Raw genomic sequence first — 13715 nt, 5'->3', positions numbered from 1 at the left:
CCCAGCTGTAGAAAGCAAATCACTTCACAATGCTTTTTCAGCATGTCTGATTTGGGGGAGGGGGTAAACTCTAAATAATAGTGGTGAATCTTTTGTTGAAACAATGAATCTAATCAAAGCAGATAGAGTGTTAACTAGAATTCATCTGCCCCACAGGGACTGGGAGGGTTGGGGGGTGGGGTTTTATTGGGGTTCTTCATGGTAAAAAATAAGTATTGGTAAAGGGAAATGTGTTTGATATTTGCATGACTGAGACCTAAACCTGAAAGCTTTGTTACCTTTCCCATGGTGATTCAATAAATAAATAAATAAAAAAGAAAAAGAAAATATGAAGTCATGAAATTTACATACAAGTGGTACTACATGGAAAGTATCATGTTAAGCGAAATGAGTCAGAAAGAGAGGGATAGACATAGAAAGATTGCATTCATCTGGGGAACATAAAGTAACAAAAAAGGAGACTAACACCCGAAAGTGGCCAAGATTAGTACCAGGAATTTTGCTCCATGGCTTGGAGGCCAGCCACACATGCTAGGGGAAAAGGGAGCTCAGATAGAGAAGGGAGCACCAAATAAAGGGTGTTGGGAGGATCCTCACAGGATGGGAGAAGCATGCTGAAAGTAGACTGTAGACCAAACATGATTGCCACTCAATGCCTCTTTTGCAAACCACAACACCCAAAAGGAGAGAGAGAACAAAAGGGAATGCCCTGACACAGAGGAAGGGTGGGATGGGGGGATGGGGGGTGGGATGGATACTGGGATCTGTGGTGGTGGGAAAAGGGCACTGGTGGAGGGATGGGTATTTAATCATTGTATAATTGAAACCCAAGCACAAAATTTGTAAGTCTATGACTGTACCTCATGGTGTCTCACTAATAAAAATTAAAAAAAAAATTTAAGGCAAAATAATGTAGTAAAAAAGAACATTGAAGGTACTCAATCTTATAAGATGAGGAACTACTTTACATTGCTTTTCATAGACTACAATTTCAGAGCATTATGTAATTAATATATTACATGGACTGGTACACAAATAATAACGTGAAAAACCCTAATGATGTTGATGTGTGAATCCTTAGAAACTATACAGGAACTGGAGCAACAGTACAACGGGAAGGGTTTCCTTGGCGACTGAACGGAGTTCAATCCCTGGCATCCCACATGGTCCCCTGAGCACCAGCAGGAGGAATTCCTGAGCACACACTAGGAGTACCCCTGAGCACCACTAGGTGTCTAAGTGTGCCCCCACACACATACACACCAACCCCCCCCAACTATATACATGTTATTTTATATGGAAAAAAGAACATGGCAATTATGACAATCTTGATATCATAGAACAGCCTGGATAATTCAAGATACTTAATATGATCACAAATGAGGCATAGGGAGATTTGTCTAGAAATAAGAATATCAGAGGGATCTAGGATAAGGATTACTCCACTAATCATTACTGCTTGTAGATGAGGGAAGGGTTGTTAGAGGAACACAGTTGACCCTAAGGAGCAGGAAGAGATAAGGAAAAGGAGGAATGCCTCCTGAACAAATGGGAGCCTTCTAACACACTTATATTAGCCCTAGAAGTGAACTAATTTGGAAATAAAACTAAGGATCACTTAGTTAAGTAAATTAAACTGTTAAGAGAGTATCAACACTAAGTAAGTACTAGTATAACTTCAAGCTATAAGTGCAGTTGATAAGGTAAAAAGTAGCTTGCTGGTGGTCTACCTTAGACAGATGAATATTTGCTAACAAGTAAATTGGTGAATCTTGTTTTCTTGGGGTGAAATCATGGACTTCAAGGTGAGAGCAAGAATAAAGATTCAGGGGCTGGAGTGATAGCACAGCAGGTAGGGTGCTTGCCTTGCATGCACCTGCCCCGGGTTTGATTCCCGGCATCCCATATGGTCCCCAGAGCACCACCAGGAGTAATTACCACAGGAGTAACCCCTGTGAATCACCAGGTGTGACCCAAAAAGATAAAAAATAATAATAATAAAGATTCAGAGATATAATAGTGAAGTATTATGGGCAACTAGGACTATTTTGTTTGGCTTAAAGATAAGGGGTTCACAGAGTAGAACAAGCTCTTAAACATAAAACTGTGGTACACTTCATATACACAGCCCAAGAAAATCTCTACTTATTTCATGTAGAACTTTAACATTTACTTTACCAGGAGAAATGGGCCAAAAACATAATAAGTCCATAACAGTCAGTAGTGCTAGCTTTGACTATTATAAATTGACTGTTATGAACTTACTATGTTTTTGGCCCATTTCTTCTGGAAGAGTAAATGTTAAATTTCTACATGAAATAACCATGTAGGGAACAAGCTATTACATTTTTCCGGCAGAAAATTTTTATTTTCCTTTACAATAAAACATAGGCCTTATTTTTAAAAAGTTTATTGAGTATAACAGGGAAAAGTGCATGTGAAAATAGAGTTTGAATTTGTACCAACTTCCCATATCCAAAAATTCAGCATCTGGAGCAAGAAATGGGGTTTTGTAGCACTCCAGAGCCCTCAGAACTCTTTTCAACACTCTCCACCCAGGTAACCACATTCCCAACCTCTAACAGCATACATTAGTTTTGTCTTTTGTACAAATGAAATGCCAGGTACTCTTTTCTGTTCTGGACTTAGAGAAGTATTCCAAACCTCACGTGACGAAACGACTCTCAGCTCTTTGTCTGGACAAACCTCTAAATGTGTTCCCAAATACATGCATGTAGATTACAAAGATATTTATCAAATAAGCTTACATGAGATAATGTGAAAGACACATGACTGCAGCTGCCATTTGTATTTTTTTAAACTCATTCTGTGAAATTCGTGGATGTTGCAAGACCCCAAGGAGCCATCTAGACCAATCAATTCTTCACAGTATGAGAGGGGAAATTCACACAATCTTGGCAATGACCACCATACCTTATTCACAAATGAATATATCTATAAATATAGCAGAAAATTGGTTACTTGATCCTTCAAATGTTGGGGCTGAAAATATGTAATTTCTAGTATATTTCTCTCCCCTTTCTAAAACATCATCTTCCTTAAAGGAAAGGTTTGTGTGCTATTTACCATCACAAGTACCAAGAACCGGGTACTGTAAATATTCAGTTATTCGTTGCTTGTTAAATAAATACCTATTGTATGGTGCTTAGGAAATAACAGAAGCTCCTCACATTTTGAGCTGTGGTTAGCAAAACTATAATGATAAAATCAGAGCAATCCTCTCTCTGCCTGAGAAAGCCAGAAAAATCCAAATGTAAGAACACCAGGTCTAAGAACTTGGGAATTAAGAGCAGTATCTAACACTGCTTTTACTGCAAAGTTGGCTGAGTTTAATGATAAACATTTTTTCAGTTTTTAAAAAATATTCTTCCCAACACAAGCGATGATACTGGTGCACTTTGTCTTTGTTTTCTACCAATGTATTTCACATATTTTATTTTTAAAAGAGATGGGGAAAGTAACATTTCAGTGGAATTTCACATTGTGTTTTACCCTTCCCTATTTAATTAAAAGCAAATTTTCACCTCTCAAAGAGAGGGATGAACCTCTACCATCTGTTTTACATTACAATTAAAGGTCTCACTAGCTGACAAGTCTTATTTATCGCTCTATAATTGGTATAAATCAAGCAGGAAATCATAGATGTAAAATGAGTCAGGAAAGAGGGCTCAAAAATCGTGGAGCACATACTTTGTATGCAGAAGCCCAAGTTTGATCCCTGACACCACATGGTCCCCCAACTCCCACTGCAAATGACCCCCAAGCACTGCTGGATGTGGCCTAAAATAAAAAATAAAATGAGTTATAAGATTTTAATAAAATATTTTGACTACAAAACTGTTTTCATGCAGTTAACTGAAAAACTAATGCAATTTATAGCACGTTGCATGCATTATTAGTTTTTCCGGGTATCTCATGGTATTTTTTTTTAAGAAAATTCTTTAGTATCATAGATTTTCCAAGTACCAATCTGATACAAAGCCTATAAACAGTAATTCCTACTCTTCAAAATATAAAAGTGGGAAATTTTTACAAAGCACTCAGATAATCTGGAAAAATTCAGACCTAAGCCTAATATATATATATATATATATATATGTATATATATATATATATATATTTATTTTCTTTTTGGGTCACACCCGGCAATGCACAGGGGTTACTCCTGGCTCTGCACTCAGGAATTACCCCTGGTGGTGCTCAGGGGACCATATGGGATGCTGGGAATCGAACTCAGGTTGGCCGCATGCAAGGCAAACACCCTACCCGCTGTGCTATCACCCCAGTGCTAAGCCTAATATTTTTACAGGCTAGAGAGATGACAGAAAGCACTCATGCAGAGAAACCACTACAAACACAGGCATGGAGGAAGAAACATACTCATATAAGTTCTTGATAAATCCAAGTCTGAAGGAGAAAATTACACTATCGTTTACACTACCAGAGCTTCTTCCACTTTTTTTTGTGGATTTTCCACTCATGCTCCTCAATGTTTTACATGACCTGTGATATAGGTATAGAAATAGGTATATGAATCAAACATTTATTGACACTAAATAATAAATTTTTAAAATATTTTTAAAATTCAGGCTGGAGAGAGAGTACAGCAGGTAAGGTGCTTGTCTGGCAGGCGGCCAACCCAGGATTGACCCCATGGACCAAATGAGTTAATAAAGAAATTGTAGTAGATATGCACAATAGATAGTACTCAACTGCAGGAAGAGATGAAATTATGGGATTTGCCACTACATGGAGGAACTAGAAAGTATCATGTTGAGTGAAGCCAGTCAGAAGAAAAGTGACCAATACGGAGTGACCTTTCTCATAAGTGGACTATAAACATAATAAAGGAATAATAAAAATGCCAAAGGCAATGCTCTACATAACTAAATTATAATTGGTGGGCTGAACAATAGTATAGCAGGTAGGGCATTTACCTTGCATGCGGCCGACCTGGGTTCAATCCCCGGCCTCCCATATGGTCCCCACAGCACTGCCAGGAGTAATCCCTGAACATCACTGGGTGTGACCCAAAAACCAATAAATTAATTAATTAATAAAGTTATAAGTGATAGAGTTGGAGGAGCAGTTGGGAGGGCATCATGGGACACTTGTGGAAAAAAGAGGACATGATAGTAGTAGGTGTGGTGTTAGGACACAGTATGCACCAAAATATTATTAACAATATTGCAAAACAGTGCCTCAATTAAAAAAATCTAAAAGGAGTTTTGAAAATTACCTCTGAATGGCTATTATAGAACACAAATATAAGCATTTTCACTTCTTAAATAGAAATCCGTTGTTTATTTAACATATAAAATTACTTTAAAGGAAATTCTAAAGAACAGAATGTCGGATTGAATTTAATCTGTACCATAAAACAAAATCAAGCGAAATAAGTAAAGCCAAATCAGGTGTCAGGTTGTACACAGATGCTTTATTTTTGATGTTAATATATGTCAACATTGTATGCAAGATTCTCTTACAATGGAATATTTTCCCAATACTAAAAAAACTCAATTTAATCAGGTAATTTCTGTATTAATGTGAAAACCTTACAACAAAATGCATATTATATATGTGTAGTCAGTTTCCATGTAAGTATGGCTGCTACATGTATGTCTGGCATTTTTACAACATACTGAATGAAATTCAAATGAATACAACAGTAGTAAGGTGACTTAAGTTGCCGACATTTAAAATCTTTCAAAAAGCAACAAAGCAGTTAACTGGAAGATTCAACCAATACCAATAAAAATATGAACCATTTCCAATAAGCCCTGGTTATCTGAAATATATTATGTTTGAGAAATTTAATGCTCAAGAAAAATTATACTTTAAAAAAATATAGTTCTTTTAAGATAATATACTTTGGTGATTGGAGACTATGTACATCCAAACCAACTAAGGGCTACATTAAAAAACAAAAACAAAACACAAAAACATTATATGCTATTAGGTCAAGGTAACTGAAATTGAAATGATTCAGTATGATTTTGCGATAACCATTGGTTTTACAAAGTGAAATTTCTGTGAGAAGTTCACTAATTAGGAAGCGATCAACATTTACTTAACAAACATGCTAAGAATCTAATTGGTTTACGTATTTGTTATCAACAAGTCATAATCTTGTACCATAAATTTTCCTCACTTCTCACTAGGTATAATATGCAAAAACTAGCAAGTAGATTTAAATAGTTTAAAACCTTTTAGGTCTACTGTTCAAGAGCTAGGTATTAAAATACTTAATATTTCCATTTATATTAACAAAAACATCAGAAAACCTTATGCTTTTTTTTTGTTTTGTTTTTAAGACACAGTATTTTGGTATCTGCAAGATTTGCCTGGTAATGGTTGATTTCATTAAGTTAACTTGAGAACTTGCCATCATTTGCTTTTTATCTTTCACACAGTGCAAGTGGTGGTCGCTCTTTCCATCTCTCATAGCAGCAAGCCGACCCTGCTATTTTCTATAGCAGCATACTTCAGGAGTGGAGAGGGAGAGAGTGTGTCAATTATAAATAATTAAAACTACAGTGTACAATTCTATTTGCCTGTCAGTGTTTAAGTTGACAGCATACCATTATGTTTCAAGAAAAATTACATAAAATCTCTACACAAAAGCAAATAAAGACATTCTTTCAAGAAGAAATAAAATAAGTGCAAACACCTAAAACAGGCAACTGAAGCAACTGTTGTAACCTGTAGAGAAACACAAAACATTTATAAAAGGACAAAATATGTTTATAAATAAAAGATAATGTTCTCTACTTCTGAAACATTGAGTAAATATAACAAACTTCTAAGTGCAGACTGTTTGTAGGGACCAAAGTACCATATTACTTTTTAAAGAAAATGCAAAATTTTCTAACACATATACAAATCACCAGATTAATTTTTATGACCCCCATATAAATTAAAAAGAAAATATTATATTATTATTATTATTAAAATTTTAGAACTACTTTAACCAACATGATTTAAAGGGCATAGTGCAATATTTAGGTAGATGTATGTGGCATACAGTATAGATTTTATATTCTTTGCAGCTTTAGCTTTACTATTGCTTCATACTTGAAAGTCAAAATTGCTCTTTACTATGTTAGCTGTAATAATGAGAAACAACATTGGCTTCTAGAAACCCTGTATAGGTATACATATCTACAATTAAGCTTTAAAAATGAAAATAAATTATAAAAACAGACTTCTTTCCAATTTACAAAGTTTTCCTGCTCCTAAATACTGTACAATACATTCAACAAAACTCTCAGCTCTTCTGAGATTTATGAAAATACTGACTCTTTTACTAATAAAGAAAAAACCCTCTTCAATGTTTTTTGTTTTCAGTACTATGCTCAAATAAATACATTTAACACTGTAGTTAATTTTAATGTTTTTGAAAAATACAAAAAAGTAGTAGTGCAACTTCCACCCTTCCTTTAAAATATCACCACTGTGTTTCTTGGTAAAAGGTAGCCTAAGTAAATCAGCATGTAAGTAAAAGTACTTCAAAAAAACGTGTGATGTAGCTCCCTTACACACAGACTAATTTTAGAAATCATACATACTGATGAACATATCAGTAACAAAATGGTAGCATCAAGAGAGTAGCAAATATATATATCTTCTAAAGAAAATGTGAGGATTTACTTTTAGAATATCATAAAAATTCTAATTGACTTTCTCATCTTGTTCTTTGAAAACTACTTTCAAAAATTTTTTATCTCTAAAAAATAAGTTAAGGAATTGCTCACTCATTACTTAAGTGCCTTAGTTTTCTCCTGACCAAAGTGGGAAAAAAGATGAAACTTTTCAGGGTTGTATTAAAACTTTAAAAACAATTAATTCACAAAAATTTCATTGCAACCTAATTTGGCATTGAATATACTAAGAGAGTGAGGCATTTCATCAGTTTTAATAACAATTACAATATTAGAGCTCTGGAAGTGCTGCTGGTAGCTGTGTAAGTACTCAAGTATCTTCTTGCTTGTTCAGTCATGATAAGTTGGTCTTCTGTCTTCCCATAAACCACTGTTTCCCATTCACAATTTGACTAGGAAGAAAGTATTAATAATCATGTGAAAAATAGCAAGAGAATCTATATGACTTCACAATCAGTTTTAGAAGTTATCAATTGATTAGATATGAATTAATTATTACAAAAATGCTTTGGTAATAGATGGGTTCTTGTTAAATATTTATTAAAATATTTATGAAAAATCACTTTTTGTTGTTTTATAGGAGCCACTCCAAGCAAGCAAACTCAAAGACTTGCATTATGCTAGGCATGACCTCTTACCACTTTGAGCTAACTCCTGGATCACAATGATGAATTATTTTTAAAGACAATATTTCAGCTCAAGTGGGCCTCGAGCAAATCGAGCAAATTGAGCAAATATTTCAGCTATCTATATTGTTTAGTTACTCTATATTGTTATGTATTCTTCATACAAAGTCAATTTTACATTGTTTTGGTTTTATTCCTGTATTATAAAGTTTACTACAGTATATGTATATGTGGGCTGGAGCGATAGCACAGCGGTAGGGCGTTCGCCTTACACGCGGCCAACATGGCCGACCCGAGTTCGATTCCTCCGCCCCTCTCGGAGAGCCCGGCAAGCTACCGAGAGTATTCGATATGCCAGACACAGTAACAACAAAGTCTCCAATGGAGACGTTACTGGGCCCGCTCGAGCAAATCGACGATCAACGGGAGGGCCTTTACCTTTACCTTTATATGTATATGTATGACCTATGTAATAAAATTTATTAGAAAGTTCTGTGTTAAGTGCTGGAAAATAAAGTAATTTTAAATAGATTAATATACAATTTGACTTTTAAAGAACAGCAGATCAAAAGAGAGATGAGGTGGTTTATAGGTAGTATAGGTGGCTCATATCAGACGTGGCCCATCTGATTGCCAAAGACATTTTAAATTAATGATTAAATGTCATGAATGCTATTGCTGCAGTTATAGTTGCATAAAGAAGAAAATTAGCTTTCCTCATTGAACTCTCAAGTTCTCTGGATTGAACTCTTAGAAAAAAAGTTAGTAAAAATTTAGTAATTCTTAGTAAATAGTAAAATACTTAGTAAAAAAATTTCAGCCTTCTTTTTGTAGGTAGATACTAACTATATAGGAAGGGGTAAGGGGATTTTATTTTACAACTTCTGAGCCAAAATGTTCACTGGAAACCATTGTACCAATAAATTCAAGCTGAAACTGCTTCCAACCACTTACCCTTTTTCAAAATAACTTTCAGGGCTGTGCATATTTATTATACAAGAGGTGCCAAAAATAAATGGATTTGGACATCTTTAGTTTAAAAAAGAAACCAGGCTTAAGAATTCAACAGAAGGGGCTGAAGAGATAGTACAGTGGGTAGGGCATTTGCCTGGCACATGCCGGTCCCAGTTTCAATTCCCAGTATCCCTGAGCACTGCCAGGAGTGATCCCTGAGTGCAAAGTCCAAGCATAACTGAATGTGGCCACAAAACCAAACCAAAAATGAAATCACCAGAATAATCTGGCTAAAATTCCAATTGTTTAGTTTATATGTACTCTGATGAATGAGTCTCTTCAAAACCCAAATCTAATTTGAATGACAAAATGGTGAATGTTTAGTTACTGTTACAGTCAATTTTATATTTAAAAAGAAAAAAAATATGATTTGTGATAAGTCCAAAGAGACTGAATAAATGACAACAAAAATCACTAAAAGAAAATTATAAATCCATACCTGAAGAGTCTTTTCCAATGTGACAACTTTGGAAGTGTTAGGGTTTGGTTTCTTTTTATTAAGTGTATATGTTTTGTTGGTTGAATTTATATCTTGTTTTTCTGGAGTCAAGATGCACCTATTGTCATGTATTTCCAATAATGGTATCATTAATAAAGATGTTGTAAATATATTTTCTGACTAAGAGAAAAAAGAAAGAGGAAAAGAAAATAATTCAAAAATGAAGTCAAACAGAGGGACTGCTGAGTAAGTGGTAATGGAAGTCCTGTTCATTTCCCTCCAAGAAAGCTTTTGGCTCTGATGAAATTTCCAGGAAAGTAGTAAAATCAAATATTTAATAAATAAATCAAAGATAAATATTGAAATATAATCTCTTGAGAACCATTTCTTAATATCATATATCATAACAGGGCTTACTGTTCTCAAAGCAAAACAAAATATAAAAAGCAAGGAAGTAAATGAAAATAACCTCTATGGTAAAAGTTTATCTCTGAATTAGGCAGATTAACTCTAAATTACCCCTTCAGTCTTCAATGAACTGGTCACATCCTGAGTAATGACACAAGAACTATTAGGACTTCAACCATTTTAATTATAAAAAAATTATTTACAAACCTGCATGTCTGAAATGTCTTCTGTCAATAGTTGAGTACCTGTTTCTTCTTTATCCCAATTATCTAAGACTAGCGATTTTCTCACTTTCTTCACAGAAGTAGTATGCTAGAATGAATAAATTACATAAATATGTTATAGCAATGTCACTTAAGGACTTTTAATCACAATACTATGACTACAAGTAATAATACCTCTTGTTTGCAGCTTTTGTAAGCAGGTTCATCTTCCTCTTTGAGGAATATGTCTGTTCCAGTTTCTTCTTTTAAAACTTCACGAATATCTTCTTCCAGGAAAGCAAGTGGCTGTGACTAAATAATTGTTTAAAGATATTTTAAGACTTTTATAGCAATTCTTTCTCCTTATATAAGAAACTCATCTTTCACATTTTTCTTTATCTTGTTTAATCAGAATCCTCAGAATAAAACATAAAAGCTATTATTTCCCTAATGTTTTTACATAAAAATAGAAAAAAATACAGAACAAGTTGGAACTATTCTCACTGTTCTTTTATTGCACTCATTACAGAGCATAACTAGTTAACAGTTTCTTTTACCACTAAGAGTGTGAGTTACTACAAAGCAGCAATCATGTATTTTTCAACTTTGTACACTTACTTTTTTTTTCTTTTTTTGTTTTTTTGGGTCACACCCGGAGATGCACAGGGGTTACTCCTGGCTCTGCACTCAGGAATTACTCCTGGTGGTTCTCTAGGGACCATATGGGATGCTGGGAATCGAACCTAGGCCAGCCGCGTGCAAGGCAAATGCCCTACCTGCTTTGCTATGACTCCAGCCCCTGTAGACTTACTTTTTTTTTTTGTAGACTTATTTTTTAAGCTTAGACTGGGACAAAGTGTTGAAAATATTTGAACACATACATGTGGATGAGTGAGTGCTAGCTGACTGACATGTATCTGTGTATAATGTGATACTAGAATTTTATTCCTGTTACAGAATAAAATGACTGTGGGATGTATAATAAAATATCAAAATGATCTAATTCTCTACCAAACATCTATGTATAACCCAAACTTAGGAAAAAAATTCTTTTCTTTTTTTTTGGCAGGGTGGTACTCAGGGCTTACTCCTGGCTCTATTCTCAAGTATCACTCCTGGTAATGCTCATGGGGCAATATGGGGTGCCAGTGATTGAGCCTGAACTGGATACCTACAAGGCAAATGCCCTACCTACTGTACTATCTCTCTGGTTCCAACTAAGAAAAAAATTTAAGGGGCCAGAGAAATAGTACAGTGGAAGGGCACCTGTTTTGCATTTGTCCAACCTAGTAGGTCCCCTGAACAACAAAGTATGTCCTTGAGCACAAAGCCAGGAGTAAGACCTGCCCAACAGTACAAGTGGCCCCCCAACAAAAAACCAAAAAGACCACCAAAACCAATTTTAATTATATCAAACTTGATACCTATCACAATTAATATCTGCTGTAAGGTTAAAAAAAAAGATGGAAATCTTACACAATAAGTTCCCAGACCTGTGGGTTCTAAGCACCAAGATCCAGAAGTTTCGAAAGATAAACCCAATAAACCCAATTAGGAAAACTCCAAGATACATTATACTCGAAACAACAAAATACAGACAGAGACAGAATATTGAAAGCAACAAGATCAAAAAAGTTACCTACAAAGGAAAGCCCATAAGATGTACAGTCACGGTCCTCCCGTTGTTCATCGATTTGCTCGAGCGGGCCCAGTAACGTCTCCATCATTAGACTTGTTGTTACTGTGTTTGGCATATCGAGTACGTCACGGGTAGCTTGCCAGGCTCTGCCGTGCGGGCGAGATACTCTCGGTAACTTGCCGGGCTCTCCGAGAGGGGTGGAGGAATCGAATTCGGGTAGGCCATGTTGGCTGCGTGCAAGGCAAACGCCTTACCGCTGTGCTATCACTCTAGCCCAAAATGTACAGTAGATCTATCAAATGGGACTTTAATAGAGGCAGAAGAATATGGGAAGATACAGTACAAAAATCCAGTGAAATGAACACCTCACCAAGAATATTCTAACTAGATTATTATTCAGATTTGAAGAAGTGATACAAAGCTTCATGGATAGTCAACAGCTTGGAGAATTCATAGACTTCACAGCCTTGGAACTAGTTTTGCATGTATGCTTGCATGCACCTTTAAAGGACAGGAGAAACTGGGCTGGAGCAATAGCCCAGCAGGTAGGGCATTTGCCTTGCACGCGACCAACCAAGGTTCGATTCCCAGCATCACATATGGTCCTCCGAGCACTGCCAGGGGTAATTCCTGAGTGCAGAGCCAGGAGTAACCCCTGTGTATCGCTGGGTGTGACCCCAAAAGGAAAAAAATAAATAAAAAAAAATAAAGAACAGGAGAAACTTCCCATCACGTGGCACTGAGTATGGCACGCACTAATAGTTCATATGGTTGCCTTCTACTAGATTAAGTATGGTTAAAAACAAACAAATTAATCATCACAAATAGATTTTTATTGATTCATATTCTTATAATTCTATTTACCATTTTTAAAAGGGTTTTTTTTTGACCAAGTGATATGAAATAAATTTATTATATGCTTGCCAAGGGGCAAAAAACAGCTTCATTTATGACAGAGAATATCTGATGATTACTGCAATAAGATCCAAGTACAAATTAAATTTAATACAATATATTTTAGATGCCAGAGTTGAAAATTTAGATATGTAAATGAGAATTGGCAATATAATATATTGTATTAAATTACTTGAATTTCTTTACTTCAGCTTAAGTCATAAAACAATCAATCACTACAACTTGATTTTTGTTGATTTATTTTCTGATAATTTTACTTGCCATTTCTTTAAATTTCGTTAGAGCAAATGGTGAGTGTAACGCCTACATACTGGAAGATGGGGGATCTGGATGGAGGAGGCCCAGTCCCAATCAGAGGAGCCTTGGAGATCTACGCCCCGGGTCCCGCACACCTGGGTTCCTCTGCCAGTTTCTTCATGCGTGAGGCTCGTCCGAACGTGTGGAGAGTGGTCTTAAGCATGGCTGTGGCTGGAACAGGAGGTCTTCAGCTGCCAGGGCTCTGCTCAGGGTGTAGAGGGAAACTCAACCCACCCTCCTCCAAGGGGCCCTGGTGAGGACAGCTAGGCACGGAGGAAGGAGACTGCGCTGCTCTCTTCCCAGAGCTGGGTTTTATAGTCTCTGGGTCTTGGCAGTTGATGGGATTACACAGCACCGGGGCCATTGGTGGGTGTAATGCCTACATACTGGAAGATGGGGGATCTGGGTGGAGGAGGCCTAGTCCCAATCCGTGTAATCCCATCAACGGCCAAGACCCAGGGACTATAAAACCCAGCTCCCAGAAGAGAACAC

General features: G+C 36.0%; 1 protein-coding gene across 1 annotated transcript in view; it reads right to left on the bottom strand.

Moving 5' to 3' along the window:
• Positions 1–5455: 5455 nt before the first annotated feature.
• Positions 5456–13715, bottom strand: part of MYBL1 (MYB proto-oncogene like 1) — a 43615-nt gene continuing 35355 nt past the window's right edge. The window contains exons 13-16 of the mRNA XM_056109934.1: positions 10568–10684; positions 10377–10481; positions 9762–9941; positions 5456–8074 (exon numbers count right to left, since the gene is read on the bottom strand). Coding sequence (XP_055965909.1) covers positions 7946–8074; positions 9762–9941; positions 10377–10481; positions 10568–10684 — 531 coding nt within the window. The 3' untranslated portion in view covers positions 5456–7945. The remainder of the gene's footprint in view (positions 8075–9761; positions 9942–10376; positions 10482–10567; positions 10685–13715) is intronic.

This window comes from Sorex fumeus, unplaced genomic scaffold (genome assembly GCF_029834395.1).
Source record: "Sorex fumeus unplaced genomic scaffold, SorFum_2.1 ptg000002l, whole genome shotgun sequence".
Lineage (NCBI taxonomy): Eukaryota > Metazoa > Chordata > Mammalia > Eulipotyphla > Soricidae > Sorex > Sorex fumeus.
The sequence above is the reverse complement of the archived record's forward strand: the minus strand, read 5'-3'. Positions and strand labels throughout refer to the sequence as shown.